Source organism: Podarcis tiliguerta (assembly GCF_965153285.1).
Source record: "Podarcis tiliguerta genome assembly, chromosome: 4".
Classification (NCBI taxonomy): domain Eukaryota; kingdom Metazoa; phylum Chordata; class Lepidosauria; order Squamata; family Lacertidae; genus Podarcis; species Podarcis tiliguerta.
The window spans coordinates 14,261,231-14,287,487 of NC_139537.1; the positions used below are offsets into that span (position 1 = coordinate 14,261,231).

General features: G+C 46.4%; 2 protein-coding genes and 1 long non-coding RNA gene across 5 annotated transcripts in view; all 3 read left to right on the plus strand.

Annotated features, from left to right (window-relative positions):
- LOC310675550 (glutamate carboxypeptidase 2-like) overlaps positions 1-1,917 on the plus strand; it is a 42,953-nt gene extending 41,036 nt beyond the window's left edge. For all 3 annotated transcript variants that reach the window (XM_083436382.1, XM_083436384.1, XM_083436383.1), the window contains exon 19: positions 520-1,917. In XM_083436382.1, the coding sequence (XP_083292508.1) occupies positions 520-709 (190 nt within the window). In that variant the 3' untranslated portion in view covers positions 710-1,917. The remainder of the gene's footprint in view (positions 1-519) is intronic.
- Positions 1-26,257, plus strand: part of LOC310675898 — a 195,121-nt gene that overhangs the window by 98,235 nt on the left and 70,629 nt on the right. Inside the window, exon 2 of the long non-coding RNA XR_014510295.1 lies at positions 2,330-2,398. This is a non-coding gene — a long non-coding RNA (uncharacterized lncRNA). The remainder of the gene's footprint in view (positions 1-2,329; positions 2,399-26,257) is intronic.
- Positions 6,673-26,257, plus strand: part of NAALAD2 (N-acetylated alpha-linked acidic dipeptidase 2) — a 33,905-nt gene continuing 14,320 nt past the window's right edge. Inside the window, exons 1-10 of the mRNA XM_083436402.1 lie at positions 6,673-7,005; positions 11,978-12,089; positions 14,724-14,910; positions 16,731-16,832; positions 18,916-19,041; positions 21,336-21,522; positions 21,674-21,767; positions 22,405-22,503; positions 23,587-23,672; positions 25,014-25,133. Of these exons, the coding sequence (XP_083292528.1) occupies positions 6,924-7,005; positions 11,978-12,089; positions 14,724-14,910; positions 16,731-16,832; positions 18,916-19,041; positions 21,336-21,522; positions 21,674-21,767; positions 22,405-22,503; positions 23,587-23,672; positions 25,014-25,133 (1,195 nt within the window). The 5' untranslated portion in view covers positions 6,673-6,923. The remainder of the gene's footprint in view (positions 7,006-11,977; positions 12,090-14,723; positions 14,911-16,730; positions 16,833-18,915; positions 19,042-21,335; positions 21,523-21,673; positions 21,768-22,404; positions 22,504-23,586; positions 23,673-25,013; positions 25,134-26,257) is intronic.

Below are 26,257 nucleotides of genomic sequence, written 5' to 3' on the forward strand. Positions count from 1 at the left end.
AATGTAAATAACCCAAATGCCAAAAACAAATCATAATTGGGAAACGGCTCATTTGATTTCCAAGCATTTCTAAATGTGACCTGAGCTTCTGCCCCCAAACCCCTCAACTCCCTTCCTCCTACCTATCCTAATCCGTCCCCCTTTCCCTTCAAACCTCACTTACTGGGGCCAGCAATGGAAGTGATGGTTCTCCAACCACCTTGAGAAGGAAAAACAAGTGGTCTCTCCACCCTTCCTTCTTCAGCTGATGTTGGAGTCAGACCTAATATACATCACCTTCCTGTCTTCCTAAGTGTGACGTGCATCTATCAGAGACAAGAAAAACGCTTTTGCCTCTGGTCCATGGCAGAAAGAAATTCCCCGCTTCTGACAAAGAGGAGCAAAGGGATGGATGTTGAAAGATAGGACTTGAGTCCCTGAAAAATTTCAGTAGGGTTGGTTAAGGTTCCTCCCCAGGCACAACCTCCCCAGATGTTATCATGAGCTCTGCTTTTTCAATATGGTTGCTTCTGTTTCCAGACACATCATCTTTGCTCCGAACAGCCACAACAAGTATGCTGGAGTGTCCTTTCCTGGTATCTACGATGCCCTGTTTGACATTGCCAACACAGAGGACCAGCAGAAGGCCTGGGAGGAAGTCAAGAGGCAGATCTCCATTGCAGCCTTCACAGTCACCGCCGCAGCTGGGACTCTGAAAGAAACAGCGTGAATCCCTAGAGGGTCCAAGGAGCTGGCTCTACTTGCCAAAGTCCTACTGAGTTTGGAACTTGGTGGCCGTAGAGACTTTCCTTGGGGAGGCTTGTTCACATGTTGCACTGAACACAGCTACAAGCTGCCTTTACCCATGTACAAGTGATTGTGTGAAAGAGTGTGCCCTTGTTGATTTGCTCAGCTCAACCATTGTGCACACAGACAACACAGGCATTGAACATTACTGTGCACATAGGTACACAGGTTGTACACTCATAAATGCCAGGGATTTCAGTGGGCACTTAATCATGGATAACCAGCTCAAAGGACTTAACACCGAAAGAGAAATCCAAGCTATTCACACCATCACAACCCAATCTTGACAGGCATGTCTTTCATTGCCTTCCCTGCGTTGAGGTTTTGAGGGCCATCAAAGCCAATTTCTTGATGGAAAAACAAACAAGTAGTTCAATTGGTGCGGACCTTGATGCAGAAGAACCTTCCAGATCCCCAAGGATGTGATCTGATGGCACACCAGTGTGTTGATGGATCTCAGTTCCCTTGAAGGCATGAGGGGTGTTCACACATTACATTCAATATGAGTCACTTTGCAAAGGATTTAAATTTGGGCTTTATTTTAAAACTTACTTTTAAATTCCATGGCTTTATTATCTACTGGCACCCCAAAGTTCTGGGTGCATCTTTACAAACTTGTACACAACCAAAACCGAACAAAGGTTCTATGGAAAGGAGGGTGAATGAGCTACAGAACTTTTGGATATCTACTTTTAGAACTTAGAAGCTGAAAAGTCCCATCATGGTTGTTATTCTCACTGGTGGTGAACACATGCTAGATGCCATTTTAAATTTCCCACAATGCCACAGAACAAGTCTACATTGGTAATTCTGGGGCACTGTGTGAAACTTAAATGCTGGAAATTTAAACAAAATTAAGTTATGGGGCTACCTGGAGTGCTGTCACCATGGAAGTCCATGTGGGGAGGGGAGCATTGGGCATAGGAGTAGCCCCACAGACAGATATGGCCCTGGGGGCCCCTATTGGTTTTGAAAAGCAAATGATCCCAAGCTCAATACCTTCTGGAACATACACTGAAAAACGACAGATGAAGTTGCTGTACTCAGTTTCCCCATCAATAGAACCTCCCTTTAGAAAACGGTTTTGCTTTTGTGCCTTTACAAATCAAAATAAAGTTCCCTCTAAAAAGATTGCTGTGTGTGGCATATTGTTCTCCCAGGATGTTGGTTTACAGAGCAAATGCTTTAAACTTAAACCTGACCTGTTACAGGATGAGAAGGTTGCTGATCCATTGATGAGAAAATAATTACTATTATTAATATGAAATACACCTTACCACCTTTGGGAAGAGCAACCAGGTGACCTCTGCTAGCTATTGATGGGCAACTGCAAGGCCCTGGAGCTCTCCCTTGCAGTACTCTGTCTTTAATAATAATTATAACACTGGTCTTGAAAGACCTACACTGGCTCCCAGTACGTTTCCGAGCACAATTCAAAGTGTTGGTGCTGACCTTTAAAGCCCTAAGTGGCCTCAGTCCAGTATACCTGTAGGAGCGTTTCCACCTCCATCGTTCTGCCCGGACACCGAGGTCCAGTGCCGAGGGCCTTCTGGCGGTTCCCTCACTACGAGAAGCCAAGTTACAGGGAACCAGGCAGAGGGCCTTCTTGGTAGTGGCACCCACCCTGTGGAATGCCCTCCCACCAGATGTCAAAGAGAAAAATAACTACCAAACTTTTAGAAGACATCTGAAGGCAGCCCAGTTTAGGAAAGCTTTTAATGTTTAATAGGTTATTGTATTTTAGTGTTCTGTTGGAAGCTGCCCAGATGGGTGGGGTATAAATAATAAATTATTATTATTAGCCAGATGGGCGGGGTATAAATATTATTATTATTATTATTATTATTATTATTATTATTATTATTATTTATACCCCACGCATCTGGCTGGGTTTCCCCAGCCACTCTGGTCAGCTTCCAACAGAATACAGTGGTGCCTCCAAGACAAAAAGAATCCGTTCCGCGAGTCTCTTCGTCTAGCGGTTTTTCGTCTTGCGAAGCAACCCTATTAGCGGATTAGCGCTATTAGCGATTTAGCGGCTATTAGTGGCTATTAAAGGTTTAAGGGATTAGCGGATTAGCTGCTAAAAGGCTATTAGCAGTTTAGCGCCTTAGAAAAAGGGGGTGGAGAGCGAAAAAAAATCACAAGAATCGCAAGACATTTTCGTCTTGCGAAGCAAGCCCATAGAGAAATTCGTCCTGCGAAGCGCATTGAAAAACGGAAAACCCTTTCGTCTAGCGGGTTTTCCGTCTTGCGAGGCATTCGTCTTGCGGGGCACCACTGTATTAAAATACAATAGTCTATTAAACATTGAAAGCTTCAACTATACAGGACTTCAGATAGAGGTAGTTCAAGCTGTGACTGACTCAAGGTCACCCAGTAAGAGTAGTGGATTTTTGAACCCAGGTCTCCCAAGTCCTGTTCTGATTCTCTAACCACTACACCCCACCAGCTGCAGAAACGGTTAAAGAGATGAACAAGGACAGACTGACCAAGGCACTTGCCAAAAAGCTTTCTGCTATCCTGTCATTTTCTCATCCCTCACCCTTGAAGTATTGATCCTGAGCCCCAACTCTGATACAACATTTATGGCTACACATCTTCTGCTTTCCGTGGAGTGAAGCTTTCCTAACATCACCACCTAAAGGCTTACATAACACTGCTAATAATACATATTGCTTTCACAGCTATGGTTTGTGGAGGTGGCATCCCATCTGGTTAGACGTATCTTTGGCGAGATTTGTTGAAGCAGGGCCACCTTGGATTTGTCTGTGTTTTGACGAGAGCATCACAAGATGCCCTCAAAGGGCATAATGACAAACCTCAAGGACAGCTAGGTTTTGAAAGATTTGGAGGACAGCTGAAAGCAACTGATACAGCTCGTATCTTGAAGGAAACAAGAACTGCAGCAGAATCACATCCAAGGAGCATTGAGCAAAGTCTCAGCTGCCTTATGTTGAGTCGGGCCATTAGCTGACTGGCAGTGGCTCTGTAGCAGGACTGAAAGCAAGCTTGGACATAGCCATCCCTATTCAATGGGGATGCTTAATGGAAAGGACATGCGGAGAAGTTCATCTGCAACATGACTTAAAGCTGCAACTGGGCATCCAAAATACCTGATTCAGCTAGTACAAAAAGTAACTAAAGGAAGCAGCAGAAGATATTTATTTGCTGTGGCTACAAAGAGGACAGCTTTTAAAACAAGAGCAGCAAATGGGACACCTACACAATTTGCCCCTGGGGGTGGGAGGAACATATGTTTTAGACATTTTGGAAGAGTATTCTTCATATTTTCTTGATAGTATTTTCTTGGCATATGGGTGTTAGGAGAGAAATAAACGCCACTTCATCAGGCTTTTTCTTTCTGTTCTTTCTTGCACAGATTAATCCTTGTCTCCAGGCAAACTACATATGGCACAGGAGATCTGATTGGCTGTCCCAATCTCTCTTTTTAACTCTGATCTGCAGTCATGGTGTTGGGAGGGGAAGGGTTTAATGTTTCTCCCAACGTACTCCCTGCTGCAAAGCTCCTAGAGGAGGGGGAATGTTATGTACTGAGTTGAATAGAATCCAAAAGGCAACAGTCTGATTGGTCCTAGAACAATAGGATTCAGAATGCAGCAGTCTGATTGGTCCTAGAACAATAGGATCCAGAACGCAGCAGTCTGATTGGTCCACAGGAGCCACCCAATCCAGCTCGAGGTGGAAGTGAATCCACAACCTGATTGGCCTACAGGACAATCCCAGAATTAGCCAATCACGTGGGGCCCATTGTGTAAATAATGTATATAAAGCAGACATTCTGGGGGAACTTCCATTCATCCCCACCACTATGAGCTGAATAAAGAGCATGAAATCCACTCTCGACTCTGAGTATATTTCAGGGAAACAGGTACAAGTGGGCCTTGCTTCTTGGTCCTGTCACAGCGACTGTTAAAGGCTAATAATATATCTCAAGAGATTTCATTTTCCACATCAGATGTGACTTGTCCAATGCCTGTCTTTGCCTGCCTCGTACCTGATATCGTTTCCAACATCAGGTGTAGGTCGGGTGGACATAGCTTGGATAAAAAGACCTCACAGGTCAAACTGAGAAATGGTAGAACACAGAGATTAAGGCCCATCTGCACTATACATTTAAAGCAGTATCATCCCACTTTAAACAGCCATGGCTGCCCCCCACCCCAAAGAATCCTGAGAAAGTGTAGCTTGCTAAAGCTGCTGAGAGTAGTTAGAAGACTCCTGCTCCCCTCGCAAAGTTACAATTCCCAGAGTTCCTCAAGAAGAGGACTTGACTGTTAAACCACTATAGGAAGGGTATATCTGGGAGGGGAACAGAGTCTCCTTCATAAACTAAAATTTGTACATGCTTGGCCTTGACAAGCATAGAACCTGGGACCATGGCTAGTCCAAAACATCTTGGAACCAGAGGCAGAACCTAAACCGGTAGTTCTGGTAACTCAAAGCCATTGGTTCAAGTCCTACCCTCCGGAGAAGAAGAAAACAAGCTTTCTCCATCTTCCACGTGACAGCCCTAAAGACAGGCTTCCTCAAACTCTGCCCTCCAGATGTTTTTGGCCTACAACTCCCATGATCATTAGCTAGCAGGACCAGTGGTCAAGGATTATGGGAACTGTAGTCTCAAAACATCTGGAGGGCCAAGTTTGAGGAAGCCTGCTGTGCTGGTCCCGTGGGTTACCCAAGAGGTGAGGTCCAAGTCCGGTCCGTGGTCAAAGGTGCAACGTGGAGGCAGTCCGTAGTAGCTGAAGCTGGGTGCAGGGCTGGGAGTCGGGTGAAGTCAGGAACAGGCAAGCAAGCAGGGAACCAGGGCAGGTCAGGAGCTCTGGCAGAAAAGCAGGACAGGGTTCAGGCAGGAACTAGCAACCAACAGTGTTGCTCCCACAACTTGGGCCTGGGCTAGCCGGCTTTTATCTGCCCCGAGGCACAGGGCGGCCCCGATCCTCTGGTGACTCACCTCTCCTGGCCTGGAGGTAAGCACTCCTCCTGTGGGAACTTAGTTCCCTCCGCCTCTCTGCCCTGAGCCTCTGCAGCTCAGGAGAGACTGGAGAACCCGGACCCAGAGGCAACCTCAGCTTCCTCTGACGGGGCTGAGAGTGGAGCACCTGCAGGCAATGAGTCCTCCATCACCTCAGGAGCCTGAGCAGACTCAGCTGGAGCCTGCACCTGAGGACCCAGCACAGGTGAGGACCCTTTAGGCTCATGCCCCAGCCCCAGCTCAGCTGGTTCTGGAGGCAGGGAATCCTGTGCAGGCTGGGATCACTCAGGTTCAGCATCTGAGTTCGAATCCTAGGCCATCACACCTGCCTTAAGATATTTGAAGATGGCCATCATCATTTCCCCTTCAGTCTCCTCTTTTCCAGGCCAAACATATCCAATTCCCTCAACTGTTCCTCATAAGGCTTTGTTTCCAGTTAGTGGTGGGTTGCCCCTTGCAGGCCAGCTGTCCCCCATCTTGTATTTCTGCAGCTGGTTCTTCCTGCCTGGGTACAGAACCTGACATTTGTCCCTCTTGAAAGTTTCCTTCCAAAGGGAGAGAGAGTTGCAGGAAGCCCCACACTCAACCAGCGCAACAGAAAGGCACTTTGCACATGCTTGAGGGCCCTCTCTCCCTGTTTATCCGCCACAGATGTCCCAGGCCCAGCCACTACAAAGCAAACTCAAAACTCCCTCAAAACAAGCCCTGCTTTGCAGGTGCCGAGTCTTAGAGTAATCATTAAGGCAAACCACAACCCTCTAATTATTATTTACCTGATTCCTATATTGCCCTTTATCCAAAGATCCCAGGGCAGTGTAATTAAGTACAGAGGGGTGGGGGGTGGAAAAGAGAAAAACATCTTGATCCTTCCTTGTTTTCTTTCTTAATGGCAGTTTTGCAAACTTCTGAAGGAGGGAACCTTTGCGTCTTGTCGGCAGGAGACGTCCAGTGCCCACACAGGGGCCCCCTCCTGGCCTGGAGTGCCCCTCCAGCAACCTCGGCTCAACTCTCCCCTGCCCCCTTTCTCTCGACGTGAGAAAGATCTCACAGTGGGAGGAGGGACGGCTCGGATCCTCTCCCAAGAGGGTTGCGAAAGCCCGTCCCGTCCTGAGCAAAGCCTCCTTTCGCTCCGGGACGCGCCATGGCCAGGAGGAAGGTGGCTATTTGCAGCTGGCTGGGCTTCGTGGCTCTCCTTGCGATCTTCCTGCTGGGGCTCTTGGTGGGTGAGTCGAGAGAGGATCCTGGCTTGTGGGCTCCGGGAAAGGGGGCAGCCCCCTACTTGGAACAGGGCGCGCGAGGTGGGGTGGGCGAGGCGGAAATCAGAGCTGGGCTTCGCGCGCGTCAAAGCAGCCGGACGGGCTTCCCTGAGCGCACGGATAAGGGGAAGGGCTACGGCTCAGTGGTTAGAGCAAGAAGGTCGCGGGTTCTATCCCCGACATCTCCAGGGAGGGTCGGGGGAGAAACCTGTCTGAAATCCTGCGTTTGCTGCTGCCAGTCCTGACTTGGCGCAGCGCACAGTGAGAGGAGAGGTGGCGATGGGGTGGTCAGGTAGCAACAACAGAAGGGGAAAATCTCTGCTGTCTGACACTTCGGCGGGTGTGGGGCAAATAGTTCCGACCTAGTTAAAGGCAGCTTCCTGTGCACCCAGGCTGCATGGGACAAGCGCTTTGCACATGCTCCGAGGCGCTCTCGTTGCTCCCGCTTTGCACAAGCTCCAAGGCTGAGCGCAGGCATTCCAAACGGACTCTGCCGTTCGCTGGAAGCGAACCCCAATAATAATAATAATAATAATAATAAATAATAATAAATAATTTATTATTTCTACCCGCCCATCGGGCTGGGTTTCCCCAGCCACTCTGGGCAGCTTCCAACAAAACACTAAAATACAATAACCTATTAAACATCAAAAGCTTCCCTAAACAGGTCTGCCTTCAGATATCTTCTAAAAGTTTGGTACTTATTTTTCTCTTTGACATCTGGTGGGAGGGCGTTCCACAGGGCGGGCACAACTACCGAGAAGGCCCTCTGCCTGGTTCCCTGTAACTTGACTTCTCGCAGCGAGGGAACTGCCAGAAGGCCCTTGGCACTGGACCTCAGTGTCCGGGCAGAACGATGGAGGTGGAGACTCTCCTTCAAGTATACTGGACCAAGACTTTTTGTATTCCTGTTATGTCCTGACCTTGTCACAGGCACCCTTTGGATTCGGAACCTCTCCCCACCAAGGCACAGGGTTTTTGGCAAACCTGCTGGACCCTTCAGCGGGCGATGTTATTGAGAAAGCCCATCCCTTAAACCTTCCATGCGTATTGCATCACCCATCCAAGCTATGGTGATGCTTGGATAATCAGATGCCCTTTATTCTTCCAAAGCGGCACAACCAATTACAAAGGAAGGACACTCATTATATCATCTAGGGCCTAGATAATAACAGAGTAATCAATGTTTCTGGCACCACATTCTCAAATTTCCTGTTTCTAACGTATTTATAGGGCGTCAGAAAGCAAGCCTCATGTAGAGCCTCATGGCTTTTAAAAAAAAAATGTTGACAGGTGACGAGTGTGACCTGCAACAGAGTGTTGCAGCGCATCTTCCCTCTGAAGAGGAGTGCTCCTGTTGAGAGCAGCCATTCATTCCAAACAGGTTATCCCAATCCTCCCAAATCCTGGTTTTCTGTTTGTTTGTTTTCCAACTGATAGTCAATATTCTGTGGATATTGAGCATGCAGAGTAGTCTCCTATTTTGTGTGCGACCCTTGAGGTTTTGTACTTCCGCAAGCTTCAGGAGATGCCTTGAATACTGTGGATAACTCTGTTTTGGCTCCAGTCCTGTCAGCACCTGAGTTCACTGTTAGAAGGACTAATGAGAAAGACCTGAGACCTTGGGGAACTGCTACCAGCCAGAGCAGACTATATTGGCCAAAATGATAAGCCGGGCTCCCTGTGTTCTGTAGCAGTGAGACTGTTTGGCTCAAGGCATCTTTATGCTTTTTTTAAACAGTCCTCTTTATGGGGGAGGATAGAGGTGAAGCTTTGAAACAGCCCAGCTCTTAAGACAGGCAGGCCTTTTGCTGAGACTGAACACTTACATAACCCTTCCCGGTAAAGGAAGCAAGTCTGTCAAGGCAAGATTGTTGCAATTGTTGTTTTTTCCCCTTCCGTCTGCTCACAAATACACAAAAGGAGTAATTTGGAAAGCTCTTGTGTTGTGTTCGATAAGCTGACAGTGGGGGCTTTTATTTCCTTAGCAAAGACATCATGTCATGCTGGTTCCTCACCCCCCAATCCACCCCATCACCCAAAACTTCTGTTTTTGCTTTAAGCTGCTGAGGGTTTTTCTAAAGGAGGCAGGCCTGTAGCTTTCTAGCAGTGGTGCTCTCTGAACAGGACTTTGTGGCAGATGCCCCAGGCTCCACTCAGCAGAGGGAGCAGTCCCAGCATTGCTTATCACATTTTGAAACCAGTGCAGTAATGTGAAAGTAATGTATGGGGTGTTAGTGGAGGGGTTGTATTTCTGGTGGGGACACATCATGCTCCTTCTGTGGTAGTTTATCTACCTTTGTGTCCCACCCTGCATTCAGCTCTCACCTGTGGTGACAGTACAGTGGTAACTCGGGTTAAGAACTTAATTCATTCCGGGGGTCCGTTCTTAACCTGAAACTGTTCTTAACCTGAAGACCACTTTAGCTGATGGGGCCTCCCGCTACTGCTGCGCCACCGGAGCACGATTTCTGTTCTCATCCTGAAGCAAAGTTCTTAACCCAAGATACTATTTCTGGGTTAGCGGAGTCTGTAACCTGAAGCGTCTGTAACCCCAGGTACCACTGTAGTCACAACCTGGGGGACAGCTTCCCCTGGCCAGCTAAACCAGGTAATGGTAGCTGGTGGGTTTCAAACTAGCCTACTGCACAGTGGTAAAATGCGCATTCATTGCCCCACCAATAATAATAATAATAATAATAATAACAACAACAACTTATTACTTACTCCCCAACCATTCCGGGCAGCTTCCAACAGAATATTAAAAACACAATAAAACATCAAACACTAAAAACTTCCCTAAACAGGGCTGCCTTCAGATGTCTTCTAAAAGTCAGATAGTTGTTTATTTCCTTGACATCTGATGGGAGGGTGTTCCATAAGGCCGGCACCACTACCAAGAAGGCCCTATGCCTGGTTCCCTGTAACCTCACTTCTCGCAGGGAGGGAACCGCTGGGAGGCCCTCGGAGCTGGACCTCAGTGTCTGGACTGAATGATGGGGGTGGAGACGCTCCTTCAGGTACACTGGACCGAGGCTGTTTAGAGATTTAAAGGTCAGCACCAACATTTTGAATTGTTCTCGGAAATGTACTGGGAACCAATGTGGGTCTTTCAGGACCTACATTGGTTCCCAGTCTTATATGGTCTTGGCAGCCACTCCCAGTCACTGGCTCCGCCCACCCCTGGCATGTGGCCCCCAGAAAGTTGCCCCAAAGAGAATGTGGCTCTCAGACTGAAAAATATTTCCCACCCCTCACTCTAGAGTGGATTCATTTTCCTCCTGCAGCTCCTCTTGCTGACAACTCTCCTTTGCGATCCCTGAGCGAGGGAAGGCATCTGAGCAATGCCACCGAACCAGCCGGAGCTCTGCTCATCTCTTTATTAGGCAGCCCAAGGGAGCAGTGACTCAGATAGCTCTTGCTCAGCTCAAGGGCTTTCTAATTTTATTTTTAATAAACAGAATGAAACAGAAATGAGGGCTGCTTACTGGTTTAGCTCCAAACTTGCCTGAGTATATATACAAGATTCTTCCCTGCGTCTTGGCAGCTTGTTTCGTTTAGCCTGGTGTTGCCAACTTTTGAAGTGGCTCCTATAGCTGTCCGTTTGCTCGCTAGAGTACATGGGGAGGAGTTAACCCTTCCATCCCCAGCTGCGAGCCTTCCCCAAAGATGTCCCATATAGCCGCTGGACAGAATACAATCTTCTAATTGTATTGGCTCTAATCGGAGGCCAATTCCAAGCCTAACTGCCGCACCAGGGAAATCGTAGAATTGGAGAGTTAGAAAAGAACCCAAGGGCCATCTAGCCCAATGTCCTGCGGTGCAGGAATCGCAACACATGGTTCCCCATCCAGTTTGAAACCATCCCGGACCCTGCTTAGCTTTGCAAACGTGTTAGCAGATTTACTTCTGTGCCACTCCTCACAGGGTTGTTGTGAGGATGAAATTGAGAGGAGGGTGGGGGGAGATCTATGTTGGCCACCTTGAGCTCCTTTGAGAAAACACAGGGTGATTTATAATGGAAGCTATATACTTCATTATGAATCACCGTGTAATAAGACCTAAATATATCTATGCAGTATATACCTGAGGTGTGAGGATACATGGGGGGGGGGGAGGGAGAGAGGGAGGCTGCTCTAACCATTACATTACACTGCCTCCCATCAGATGTCAAGGAAATAAGCAGCTATCTTATTTTTAAAAGACTGTTTAGGGGAGTTTTTAATATTTAATGCTGTATTGTTTTTAACACTCGATTGGGAGCTGCCCAGAGTGGCTGGGGAAACTCAGCCAGATGGGCGGGGTATAAATAATAAATTATTATTATTATTATTATTATTATTATTATTATTATTATTATTATTATTGCATGACCTTGGGCCAGTAACTCAGCCTAGCTGACCTCATGGGGTTGTTTTGAGGGTGAAATTAAGGGGGGAACGACATCTGGGTAGGCCCCCTTGAGCTCCTCGGGAAAAAGAGAACACACACACACATGAAACTGGGGGATTAGGACACATGGAGAGGGAGGGAGAGAGAGAGAGAGAGAGACACTGCTCTAACCACTGTGCCCCACTCCCTTGCATGACCTTGGGCCAGTCTCTGTCTCTCCCTCTCTCTCTCAGCCTGAAGTCAGAAGAGGAGGCCACTGCGGTTACATATGGCCCATGGAGCAAAGATTCATCACCCCTCCTTTAACAGATGCAGAATTTGCCAAGGATAGTGTTTTGTTCCATAGTATGAGAAGCCTACTGATTTCTCTGGTCACATCCACATGGCACATTTAAAGCACACATCTTCCCTGCAAATAATCCCCTCACATTGGATGATGGGCAAGTGAAAGGAACCTTGATAGCTTGGCTGGTGCAATCCCATAATAGTAGCGCTTGGAAGGACAAGGGGGACAGAACTGACGGTTGTCATTGCGACGGCATTGCAGGATGGTGCGTGAAATCGGCGAACAAGCCAGCTGGCACGACACACGTCTTTCGAAATGCAAGAAGGCAACTTTTTGCAGAACTGAAGGCGGAAAACATCCGGGAATTTCTGCGGTGAGTTTTGCTGCTTTCTTTGGTGACTGTTTTAAAAGTTGTGAAAATGCAGAGCAAGCTCTAGAAGCTTCTCTCCAGATGATATCAACAGACTGCCAGGTGAAAGGCAGTGGCAGCCAGAACAGGATCAGGCCCATGCTTCAGTCTGTTCTGGGAAGAAATGGGGTTGGCATATGCAACCCAACTCCCCATCAAGGGACTTTGTGTCCTCTAAATCCATTATCAGTCAGAGAAGAATGGATGGAGGCAAAATCCAGTGAAAGCAAGGCAGATATTTATTTCTCTCTTGCAACAGAGTTCGCTCCCCACTCCACCCCCATTGCAAGGAGGTGAGGACCCAGAACAAAGGTGTGCAAGAACTTTTAAAGACTTTAGAAATCGCCCGGCCCCTTAGCCAAAAAAACACACCCAAAAAGCATCACACATAACATCACAGAAAGAGGCAGTCTACAACAGAAATTAGAGTGTGTGGCTGAGGGCCATATTTCCTTCTGGGCAGTCTTCCAAGTATTCACACGTCCGTGGTGGGTGGGGCCCCAAGCAAAAGTGGGTAGAGCAATAAATGTGAATTTTACTTTTGTGCAGGAGGCTAGCTTCTGCACATGCTCACACACCCTTCTCTATGTGGTGGAACGCTCTGTCACAAGAGACTAGGGCCCTGCGGGACTTGACATCTTTCCACAGGGCCTGCAAGACAGAGCTGTTCCTCCTGGCCTTTGGTTTGGACTCAGTCTGACCCTTATGTTTCCCTCCTCTCATGGTCTTGATTTATCAGCTGCTTTAAAATGAGGCTGCATTTTAAATTGCATTTTAACCTGCATTTTAATTTGCCCCCCCCTTTCCCCCCTATTATGTTTTTACTGTGATTTTATTGGTGTTAGCCGCCCTGAGCCTGGCTCTGGCCGGGGAGGGTGGGGTATAAATAAATTGATGATGATGATGATGATGATGATGATATTGCATTCACATGAGCAAAAGGTGCCATCAAAGGTCAGGCAGAAATGCTCCGGGTACAAGGCAGGGGGTGGGTGGCCTAGGGAGATTTCCAAGGCTCAGAGAGAGAAGCTTGGAGGGCCACATTTGACCCCCAGGCCTGAGGGTTCCCCCACCTCTGTCCTAGAGGGTGACAGGGGTGGTGCTTAGCATTCTTTCTCCCTGCTCTTGCTGCTCAAAAGTTGAACATCTGGGGAGAGATAAAGGAGGTACAGATTGGAAACCTTCTCAGATGCAGAGCATCACATGAAGAACACTCAGCTGACTAACCATCAGAGTTGCAGACGTTGATTAATCATTGAACCACAATGTCTGCCTTTGTAGAGGAGGCAGTCATGTGCCTCCATCCTATCTAACCTGGTTTTCTTTTATCCTTCACCACCCCCACATATATTCCGCATACCCTACTGACCACAACCCTGCAATTTCACATATAGACATAGCACTCGTTTAAACTTTAACCCACTTGAGAATCCACTCTTGGAAAATACCCTGAAAAAGGATGCATTTCAGGACCCTTGCCAAATGATGACTACTTAATTTGTTTGCTTTTGGACACGGCCGTACAGACTTGTGGAACTGTAAGCATTATCTTACTATATATAAAGAAAAGTAAGGCTGTCGTCACGCTGCAGTTTTCATAGCCAGCAGCAAGCGGCCCAGGCAAGCTGTAGAATGAAGAATCATAGAGGGAGGGAGATACTTCACAGATGGTTTGGCTGGACTAGATAGGCTTCTGGTCTGATGCAGCAGGATTTTAGGTTCAGAGTAGTACAATAGTTCGCTAGATGGACTGATGAATTTTCTTAAATAAGGGGTAGGCAACTGCTTTCAGACCAAGGGCTGTATTACTGTCTGGGAAACCTTCTGAGGGGCAGATACCTAGGGCAGAAAGGATCAGAGGCAAAGTGGGCAGAGCAATGCATGCAAATAGTGCCTTTACGCAGCAGGCTAGTCACGCTCAAACACCCCATTCTATCTTTCATCCAGGAAAACAAGAAACATCCTAGAATCATAGAATTGTAGAGTTTGGAAGGGGCCATGAGGGTCATCTAGTCCAACCCCGTGCAATGCAGGAATCTTCTGTCCAATGTGGGGCTTGAACCCACAACCCTGAGATTAGGAGTCTTGTGCTCTACTGACTGAGCTATCCCAGCAGAGTTCAGGCCAGAGCTCAGCCAGGCAAATAAACCCAAGGCCCAAAGTAAGGGCCAGTGAGAACAGTGGCCCCTGAGGAGAGTTTTGAGGGCCAGATTCAGAGGACCACATTCAAGCCCCTGGACCAGTCCCTCCCCAGCTGTTGTTGGACCACAATTCCCATCATCCCTAGCTAGCAGGACCAGTGGTCGGGAATGATGGGAGTTGTAGCCTCACAACAGCTGGGGAACTACGCTTGAGAATAAAACTGACCTGGACTGTCTTAAACCCCCACACCCATTTTTTTAACACAAAGATGCATCCTTTGTTGGAGGGGGAGAGATGATATGGAATAGAATTATTTTGGAATCATCTACCTTGGCTGTTCTAAACCATTTTGGAAAAGGTTTGCCTGCTTTGCCCTTTGGGGAACAGGAGATCCCAGTGTTTATCCTCTCTCCTTTTTTTAATAACAAAAAACCCAACCTCTGTGGTTCATTTCAGCTCTTTCACGAAGCTCCCTCATGTGGCAGGAACAGAACAAAATCTTCACCTGGCAAGACGAATACAAGCCCAGTGGAAGGAATTTGGCTTGGATACAGCCGAGCTGGTTCATTACGATGTCCTACTTTCCTACCCAAATCAAAGCACCCCCAACTATGTTGCCATTACCGATGATCATGGAAACGAGGTAAAGAGGGCAGAATGTTCCCTCTGCTGCATGCGAGCTGAAAGAAAAGAAAGGATCGCATTCAGGAGGGCTAAACTGTGTCAGATCTCGGAATCAAATTTGAAAGCGGGTGGCTTTTGTATTCCAGGCACTGCCAATCTTTCTTGGGGGCGGTGTCCATGGGGATTTTTGAGAGGGTGCCAAGAGTACCGCCTCTTCAGGTTGCTTCTCTCCCCTGCCCTGGAAGACACACAGAAAGAGAGGAACCACACACATGTGTGTGCAAACACAGAGAGTGTCTTTACTTTACTGGGTAAAAAATGGATCCGGTAGAATGAAGATGGATTCACATTAGTTTGCATGATTTCATATGATGTCCTCTCCAAAAAAACAAACAAATACCCCACTATCAAATGGAACCTTTGTGGGGCACTGCAAAGTAAGAAGAGCAGTGCAGGATCAGGCCCAAGGCCCATCTTGTCCAGCACTCTGTTTTCACAGCAGTCAGCCAGATGTCTTATGGGAAGCCCATAAAGAGAACCTGTGAAAAATCACAGATCTAGTGTGTTTGCCAGAGCCAGAAAAACACTGGAATGCTTCTGCTAGGTCAAGGCACAACACTGGAATTAGTGTTGTGAAGAACTGGACCAGTGTAATAGTTAGTGTCAGACTAGGATGTGGGAGACCAGGGATCAAGTCCCTGCTTAGTCAGGGAGCTCCCTGAGTTACCTTAGGTCAGGCACATCCTCTTACTATAACCTACCTCAGCAGCAGCAACAACAACAATAATTATTATTATTTATTTATACCCCGCCCATCTGGCTGGGCTTCCCCAGCCACTCTGGGAGGCTTCCAACAAAATATTAAAATACAGTAATGCATCAAACATTAAAAGCTTCCCTAAACAGGGCTGCCTTCAGGTGTCTTCTAAAAGTTGGATAGTTGTTTTTCCTTTTTGACATCTGGTGGGAGGGCGTTCCACAGGGCGGGTGCCACTACCGAGAAGGCCCTCTGCCTGGTTCCCTGTAACTTGGCTTCTCGCAGTGAGGGAACCGCCAGAAGGCCCTCGGCGCTGGACCTCAGTGTCTGAGCGATGGAGGTGGAGATGCTCCTTCAGGTATACTGGACAGAGGCCATTTATACTACCTCGGGGGGTTGTTGGGTGGATTCAATGAGGAGAGAGAGAACCATACCACCACCTTGAACTAGCGAGTGAAAAAGGTGGTGTACAAACCAACAAACCTTCCTTCCCTCTCCTCTCCCTGAACAGATTTTTTTTTTGGGGGGGGGGGGGCGTTGCAGGAAAGAAAGGGAAGGGAAATTCTTTTGGACAGCCAAAATTGACTGCATTAGCGGAAGCACATTGCTGGATGTTGCCTAATAACCGAAGGCACAGGTCGTCAAGTCTTCAATATTTTTTTTAAACAGTGTGACCAACAAATTATGCCACACATCATGGGCCAAAATGTTTGGTGACCCCTGTTTGAGCTGCTCAGGTACCGCCCTGAGCCCTGAGAAGAACACAGAGTTAGGAGAGGAGTTGGAAAAGGCAGTACTCTCCCAATTTCCTCCTTTCATTCTGTGTGTTTTTCAAGGGGGGTAGCCATGCTCTCCACCTCGACCAGTGAGCAAGGTCGTTGGAGGACTTGGAGAGTTTGTGGACACCAGCGAGGTCCTCAAAACCATGGGCACCTAGCTGGTAGCACAGCTCTTTCCAGGAACAACAACAACAAGAGAGGCTATTTGGCATTCAAAATATCAAATTCCAATTCTCAAAGGGTACAAACCTTTTCTGTGACATGCTACTCCAGCTTTCTAATAGTGTCTCTTCTTGCGAACAGATTTTCAACACGTCACTCTTTGAGCTTCCTCCTCCGGGATATGAAAACGTCTCAGGGGTGCTGCCGCCATATAACGCTTTTTCGGCGCAAGGCACGCCAACGGTAAGGAGTGGGAAAACACAAATCCAGCCCTCAGAAGTCAGTGTGGGAAGGAGAGTGAAAAGTTTGCAAGCTAGGCAAGAAGACAATACTGTGGTACCTCGGGTTACAGATGCTTCAGGTTACAGACGCTCCAGGTTACACTCTGCTAACCCAGAAATAGTATCTTGGGTTAAGAACTTTGCTTCAGGATGAGAACAGAAATCGTGCTCTGGTGATGTGGCGGTGGCAGGAGGTGCCATTAGCTAAAGTGGTACCTCAGGTTAAGAACAGTTTCAGGTTAAAAACGGATCTCCGGAACGAATTAAGTTGTTAACTCGAGGTACCACTGTAATGGTATTGATATTGAATATCTCCATGCTGTGCCTTTGAGCATGGGTGAAGTGTAAAGGGAGGGTTTGGGGTTGGCGAGCGATATGAGCAGGGGCGCCAAGCCCTAGTAAGTCCATAGAGTTCTTTGGAGTACAAAACCTCAGGGGCCCTCAGCAATTATGGTGCTTTTCTTACCTCAGTCCTGCTGATCATAAACCACAAGTTTCATAAACTTGTCTTGGTGCCTGGCTCTGGACACTCTTATTATGGGGTGCAGAGCTGATAAGAGAGTGCCCCTTGCACATGTCTTTACATCTCCCATATGTCTTCCTGACATGTGTGGACATACAGTCTTTCCAGCTTGTGCATCACTGGTTTTAGAGCAACCCAAATGTGCTGTTCTTCTATCTTCCTTCTCCTTTCCTCCATATAGACGGGACCTTGAAAATAACACTTATCTCAGCCTCCTTGCTTCAGCTTCCTAAAACAAATCCATCCAGGCATTCTGTGACTTCGTTGTGATAAGGTTCAAATTGCTACAGCTAATACTGTGGCAGAAAGCAGGTGTTAACTTCAACTGCATCCTAACTTCAAGATTGTAAGGGTTTTACTGCAGGCTGCAATTTGATTTATTTTATTTTTTTGTAGGGTAATTTTTTTCTTAAAAGTTTTCTGTATATTCCACGTTTATACAATAGCCAATAAAACAAAACATCAATCAGTTATGTATTGTTTGTGGAATGAAAGCAACAGCAGTAAATACCAAACTTATTTGTTGATATGATTTCCATTCTGGACATGAGATGAACGAATGAAAGACAGTAATATCTGCTTCTGTTTTTCCGGAGGATATCCCAAGATCTCTAGTCAGTACCCTGTGAGCAACATTGGTATCTCTTCCTCTATAACAGGGGTCAGCAAACTTTTTCAGCAGGGGGCCAGTCCACTGTCCCTCAGACCTTGCGGGGGGCCGGACTATATTTTTTTTGGGGGGCGGGGGGAATCTGGCCCCCAGGCCTTGGTTTGCCTACCCATGCTCTATAATATTGAACTCAAATAGTCAGTGTCAACAGCTGTGGAGTCAAAACTGAGAAACAAGAGGGAGATATCAATACGTTCAAACTTACTGTGGAAGAAGGAACCCCCATCACCAAAGCAGGCAAAAAGAACAATTTTTTCTTGACTTTCAAATGGTAAAGAAAAATGGAAAATTGGTTGTGGGACACAATGGAGTGTTCTGGAAGAAGGCATGGCTGGAATCCTGAACAAGGAATATTCTGCCAGGAGCTAAGAACACAATACAACATTTTGTAGCTTATTCATTTTCCGGCCCATCTCCAAGGGCAGCCCCCTGTATAATGTATCATAGTAGTCTAGATGGGAGTTGACTGTTGCAAGGCTCCCCAAGTTCATGAGTCATGTAGGTGTTCATGATGTTCTTGATGTAGGTGTTTTAAAGACTATTACTCTACACAAGTACAGTGGAACCTCGGTTTTCAAACGTAATCCATTCCAGAAGACCGTTTGACTTTCGAAACGTTCAAAAACTGAGGCACAAGGGCTGAGAAAATTGAAAAACATGCAGCGGAAGCCGTTCGACTTCCGAGGCACGTTCAAAAATGGAAGCATTTACTTCCAGGTTTTGGGCGTTCGGTTTCCGAAACGTTTGTCAACAGAGACGTTCAAGAACCGATGTTCCACTGTATAAGAGATTCTCAATGTAACCATGGACAGTGACATCAAATGTAATATTTTTTCCCCACCCCACAAAAAGGCAGATCTGGTGTATGTGAATTACGGCCGCACTGAAGACTTTTTCAAACTAGAGCGTGAGATGGGAATCAACTGTACAGGAAAGATTGTCATTGCTCGATATGGGAAAATATTCCGTGGAAACAAAGTAAGTTGATGATATCTCTGCTGCTGCTGCATTTTCTTTCCTTCTTCCCCCCATTCCATTCCCTAATAATAAATCTTTTCAGAGGCTGCTTTTCAGGTTTCTGTGTGGAAATACATCAGGTGGGAATGAGGGAGCAAACTCCCCAGGTGAGGGGGGGGCGGTTAGGGTGGATCACACCACTTCAGCTTGCAGGTAGAGATCCCATTTTTGAGTTCTCCCTGCTATAAAAACACCTCCCCACAAGTAGAAACCTGTATAGCGTAAAGCAAATTATGCCGGAAGCATTATCCCTAATATTACTGTGGCTTGTTTTTACCTGAAAAGCTTTGTTTCATTGTTAATGCCAGGGAGTATTTGAATATGTTATGTTCCCCTATAGTCTGCAGTGGTGTGTTCCATTTCATCATCTAGTTGTATGACAGACTCTCACACTAAAGGTGGCAGATGGGTAGCCAGTGTTCTGGGTGTTTAAAAGAGTCAACTCTCCCTCTTACCTCTAATGGAGATGTCTGTTTTAACTGTTTGTTGTAAGGTTCCTTTATTAAAGAGCAGCTGGGTATTTTGTTCATGTGAAGAATGCCTTGTGTCCACTTATATCCCATCCAGAGGGCATAGCTGTCAACTTTTCCCTTTTCTTGCGAGGAATCCTATTCGGAATAAGGGAATTTCACTTAAAAAAGGGGGAAAGTTGACAGCTGTGCCAGAGGGTAACATTAAAGAGGAGGCACTTCTGAAACAAAACTATATATTTTTAATTTATTTACACTCAATGAGGGTTTCAAGCTTTATGGTTTATTCATGTGAGGCGCAATCCTTAGCTTCAGGCAAATGCTCTTTACAGAGAACTTCAAAAGCTTATTCAGCTTATTTAAACATAGGGTGGATCTGCACACAGGGGAAAAACTGTTATAAGTAAGTCAGAAATTAAATTGTTATAACAAAAGGAAAAACGTTATGGAAATTGCTTAATTTTTTATTATTTTTTAGCTCACTGGTGCCATATGGTGTTGCATGTTTATAACGCATCCCAAATGTTGTTTCTCAGCTAATGTAGCTGAGTCCCTAGTTTCAGGATAGACTCTTTCCACCTATTAATATTACCACACCAGGAACACTCTCACTGTCCCTTCTAGGAATTTGACTTGGAATGAAACTGAGTTGTGCTGCCTAGCTAACCCCAGATCCCTATCCGGGCAGATCCTTCTCTTCCCCAGAGGCGAGGGGGTGTCAGGGGAGGCAAAAACTTGGCCCCCACTGGAGAGGAGCCGCAGGGTGCAGCCAGAGGGGCTCCCCCAATTTCAGCAGGGTGGGCAGCTCTTCTCTGCCTCCTCCTCCTCCCTGCTGCTCCAACGCCACCTCAGAGTAGACCACTTTGAACTTCTCCTCCTGCAGGTCCCACTGCAGCAGGAGGCACAAATTTTGTCCTTGCTCCAGGCACCATATTACCAAAGTCCGCCTCGATAGTAGCTGGGGGTTCAAGCACATCTAAAATGGCCACAGTTTCTCCAGTCAAATAATAATAATAATAATAATAATAATAATAATAATTTTTATTTATACCCTGCCCTACCTGGCTCAGGGAAGCCAACACCAGGTATAAAACAATTGATAAAATACAACTTAAAAACAAGATTAAAATACAACATTAAAATGCAGCCTCATTTCAGTAAACGTAAAGGGACCCCTGACCATTAGGTCTAGACGTGGCCGACTCTGGGTTTGCAGCGCTCATCTCGCTTTATTGGCTGAGGGAGCCGGCGTACAGCTTCCGGGTCATGTGGCCAGCATGACTAAGCTGCTTCTGGCAAACCATAGCAGCGCACAAAACCACCGGAGTGGTACCTATTTATCTACTTGCACTTTGACGTGCTTTCGAACTGCTAGGTGGGCAGGAGCAGGGACCGAGCAATGGGAGCTCACCCCGTCATGGGGATTCGAACCGCCAACCTTCTGATCGGCAAGTCCTAGGCTCTGTGGTTTAACCCACAGCGCCACCCGTGTAGAAACTCAAATCAAAAACTTTGGGGGGGTGAAAACGTCAAATCTTCACCAAGGCCAATTATCCAGACTGGTCTTACGTGGGCCAGAAAAAAAGCCAAGGAAGTCCCCAAATAGGAGTTCCATCACAGAAGGAGAAAGGAAAAAGGATAGAGGGGAAGGGGATCAAGTTGATTCCAAGCCAAAGGCCAGCCTTATTCCAGTGGCAACAAGACAAGGAACAAATGCCACTGATTTCTCGGGCTATGGCGACGCACCTTTTGAAAACCACTTCTTAATGTTTGGCTGCTCTGTAGGTTAAAAATGCCATGTTAGCTGGAGCTAAAGGGATTATCCTTTACTCAGACTCTGCGGATTACTGCGCCCCTGGAATCGAGCCCTATCCGCATGGGTGGAATCTCCCTGGAGGAGGAGTGCAGCGTGGGAATGTCTTAAACCTCAACGGTGCAGGAGATCCCCTTACCCCGGGGTATCCAGCCAAAGGTTAGTGATGTACCCAGCACAGTCTTACACTTGGGATGTAAGTTTAACTATTTGCTTCATGGGGTGAGTTTCAATGTTTCCTGACTGTTCAGCATTCAACCAGATTTGCTTGCACAAAGCTTACACAGCGGTTATCCTCTTGGTTCCTCAGAATATACCTTCAGATATGGAGTTGACGATGGAGTAGGGATTCCCAGAATCCCAGTTCATCCCATTGGCTACCACGATGCTGAAATTTTATTAAGGTATGTGGATTTCAGTCGTCTTTGGTGTTTGCAGAAAGCAGGCTAAGCTCATATTGTTATTCTAGCAATATTAAAATATCGTTGTTTTACCCCCTGTTTTTATTGATATGGGAAAAGAACTGGCATGACACTGTATTTATCTTGGAAATATGAGCTTGGCTCCTAATCACACACTGCTTAAACTAAGATTTAGGCTCAAATCTCCATTTAGCCATGAAGGTCATTGGATGGGTCAGCCTAGTTTATTTTTAGCCTAACTAAATTTCAGTGTATCTGTGAGGACAACATTGTGAGGTGGGCATGCTTTATATGCTCTCCTGAGCTCCGTGGAGGAAGGATTGGATTGAAAACATTATAAGTAAAGAAAATAAGTTAAACTGGATGCTTCCTCTGAAAGGGACAGTGAAACACAATCATTTTGACATAGTAGGACTGCTACCTGCAATACAGCAATTCACAATTCTGCATGCATATCCAGAAGACTTGACCCTAAAACAGAAAGCATATCACATATTAATTTGATGACAAGCCCTAAAGCCACTAAATTTTGGGCCCCCTTCATACTTGACATTTGGGAATTAAGGAGATGACGGCTGCTAATTCAATGACCTTGTCTGTCTTGGTTTCACTCCTGCAGGTCTATGGGAGGTCCTCCACCTCCAGATGAGAGTTGGAAGGGAAATCTCAACGTGTCCTATAACATTGGGCCCGGATTTTCCGGCACCTACTCCAGAAGGTCAGTCTGAACACTTCTACCATCCAGCTGCCATTCCAAACCCTATGAAACAGCCTATGAAATATGAGAGTTGCTGCCATTTCCCGGAAGGTCTTCTGTGTCTTTCACATAGCATATTGCCTACACAAATGGCATATCCCAGTGGTGGCTGGTGCCCATCAGAACTGGTAAGGTAGAAGGTATGGAGGCCAACAGTAGGTGGCGCCAAAGCCAAGGACGGGCAGAGCCAACTCATTCTGTTTTTGTCCTTGTTCTCCCTGCAGAGTTCAACAAGGGGAAAACTTGAGACTAAGGAGAAATAGAAGAACATAGGAAGTGGACTTAGACTTATACCAAGGCAAACTATTGGGTCCCTCTAGCTCTGCTACTGAGCTATGGCCCTTTCCCTCAATCAGGGCCAGCCCTATCATTAGGCAGAAAGATGTGACCATCTCAGGTAGTGGATGCTGGAGTGCTGGGAGTGGTGGTGAGGTGTTGTGGGACACATGACCTGTTTTGCACCTCCCTCAGCTACCCTGCAGTGGAAGATGCCATTCTGTCACCAGTGTCAAGGTTTCTACTGCCAGTTGAGTCAACTTTGAGTGGTGGCGGCAGGTTCCATGTTGCCTTTTGCCTCAGTCGGCAAAATCTCTTGCGCTGATCCAGTTCATTAATTCGCCCTTTGCTCCCAGAAAGAGGTTGTATGAGCCAGAGCAGGAGTACCTGAAGGCTTGATCCAAGGAACAGCTTATCCAGGGCAGCTTCTCGCAGTACCAAAGCCTTGTTTTCTTGTACAGTCGTACCTTGGAAGCCAAATGCCTTGGCTCCCAAACAAATCAGCTCCCGAATGATCAAAATGGACGTTCCTGCAGCCAATCGGAAGCCAAGCTTTGGTTTTTGAATGGTTCCGGGAGTCGAATGGACTCCCTGAACACATTCTGTTCAAGAACCAAGGTACGACTGTACAATCAGGAGATGAGCTTTGCTCTTTGGTACCAGGAGCAGACCCTCAGTGCTAATTCATCCCCTCACTGTTGATCTGGCAAGTCCTAGTTTGGTTGACACTACTATGCTCTCACAGAATACTGTGCTTTTATTCTACAGGAAAGTCAGAATGCACGTTCACACAATCAATAAGATCACGAGAATATACAACGTTATCGGGACCATCAAAGGAGCTGTGGAACCTGGTGAGCAGTTTCTGGCCTAACGGCTATTGGTTTTAGAGTGTTCCTAGAGTGAAAGGAAATTAAAAGACGCCTGCTCCTTGGGAGAAAGGCGAGGGCAAACCTGGACAGCATCTTAAAAAGCAGAGACATCACCTTGCCAACAAAGGTCCGTATAGTTAAAGCCATGGTTTTCCCAGTAGTGATGTATGGAAGTGAGAGCTGGACCATAAAGAAGGCTGATCGCCAAAGAATTGATGCTTTTGAATTATGGTGCTGGAGGAGACTCTTGAGAGTCCCATGGACTGCAAGAAGATCAAACTTATCCATTCTGAAGGAAATCACCCTGAGTGCTCACTGGAAGGACAGATCCTGAAGCTGAGGCTCCAATACCTTGGCCACCTCATGAGAAGAGAAGACTCCCAGGAAAAGACCCTGATGTTGTGAAAGATGGAGGGCACAAGGAGAAGGGGACGACAGAGGACGAGATGGTTGGACAGTGTTCTCGAAGCTACCAGCATGAGTTTGACCAAACTGCGGGAGGCAGTGGAAGACAGGAGTGCCTGGCATGCTCTGGTGCACGGGGTCACGAAGAGTCGGACACGACCAAACAACAACAACAACAGAGTGAAAGGTCCACCCAGAGGCCCATTTTGCCATCTTGTCCCTGCTTGAGATGGAGTTGTTGTTTTTTTACATGGTAGAGCAAGCTCAGTCCCCATAAAGCTATTTGCAGATATTGGGGTTCCTTCTGTCCTGCTGATTTATACAGCCCCTTGGAAACCCTACTTGGAAGAGTTTGTCGGAACCCTGCAGAACAGCATGAGAGATGGTAGAAGGGGCTGCTGTTAGAAAGGGGGAGATCAGTAAATAAATGTCGCTCCTTCCTGGACTGCAGCAGGAGCTTCTGCCAGACCCCAGCTCCTTCTGCTGCTTTTGGAAGTTCATTCTGCTGAGTGGGGCTCTAGGATTCTGCCCCCGAGCCTTACCCCTGCCGACGCCACTGTGGGGAGCTGCAAACACAGCTAGCAAAGCCAGTCCTTCATAGATCACTTTGGCTCAACCCCGGTTTTGAGCCTGTTAGTGCTTTGCCGTCATTTCTTTTGCAGAAGCTTCAGAGGTAACCAGAATTTGAGGTTCTGAAAGAGCACTTTTTGCAGCATCGCTGAATGGAATGAATTGGGTTTCCTCTTATTCTTCCTCTGAAAAATTCTGTTCTTCTCCCACCCCACTAGCCCCTTTCCGGGGGGAAAGTCTGATGAGAATAACGAAAGAAAAATCTGCCAAGTATATTTTGAATTAGATGCAGTTCTTTGTAACGTCTCTCTCTTATATTTTTGTTTTGTTTTTGCTCCCTCTCCCTAGATAGGTATGTAATTTTGGGAGGCCACAGAGATTCTTGGGTCTTTGGCGGCATCGATCCAACCACTGGGGCAGCCGTCCTTCAAGAAGTGGCTCGGAGTTTTGGCAAGTTGGTGAAGAAAGGTAATGAACTGCGCAAATAGAAAATAAAACATGAAGCATGCTGACCAGGCTATCTGTTTCTAGACCCAATTCATCGTAATAGTGATTCACTTTACAGCTATATCCTGTTCTTAGAAATAAGTCTTGGCAAGTCTGGCGCAACTTTCATAAAGTTAAATGGGTACAGGATTGCAGACTTATATGAGCCTAAGGCAGCTTTCCCCTCTAGAAGTCGTTGGACTTCAGCTACCATCAGTCCCTCCCAGAATGGCCAGGGGACATGAATTATGGGAGCTGTAGTCCAACAATAGACACTAGCAGCCAAAATTGTGGAAACCTTTTGGAAAAAGTGCATTTCTGAGGTTGGTTGGCTCATAATACCATTTTATTTTGATAGTAATACCATAAAATTGCATATCAATGGAAAGATAATTTAATGAGGAATGCAATGCAACAAATTTTGTTCAGTTATCTGTATTCTATTAAAAGTTATAGCTAAATAACCAGAAAAAGGAAGCACAAGTTGATATGCAGTAAGTTTCCTTCATTTGAATGTAGCCAATGAGCAAGAGTGTTTAGAGAGTCAGTCAGGTGTTATGAGCCATCAAACCTTGGAAATACACTTTCCCCAAAAGATTTCCATAATTTTGGCCACTAGTGTACGGAGGTCACCAGGTTGGGGAAGCTGGTTTAGACCCTCAAGTCCATTCTGAGCCCACAAAGTATTTCTTCCTAAGCCCTAAGATCTGGAGATGATTTGGGTCCCAACACTTAGGTTTCATGTGCACTTTCATGGGGCGTGAGAATTTCTTTGGTGGAACAGTTTCCCAAAAGATGCTTATTAGTCTTATCATCATCATAATCATCATGATATTTCAAAGGCATTTCTATAACTCGATTCAATTTTTGTAATGGCATTGCCTTTTCAATTTTGATTGCTCTTGTTGATCAGAGTGCGAGTTGAAATTTTAAATGCTTTTTTTTTAATAAAGAGGTTGTAAGGCTGCTTGGTCCTTTGCTTAAGGAATATAATTGCCGGCGGATGGAATGAAAAGCAACGAATAAAACAAAATCCTGATCCCAAACTAAGGCAATCAGAAACAGAGCCTTATTTTATAGAGGTTCCTGAAGCATGGTTTTTAACT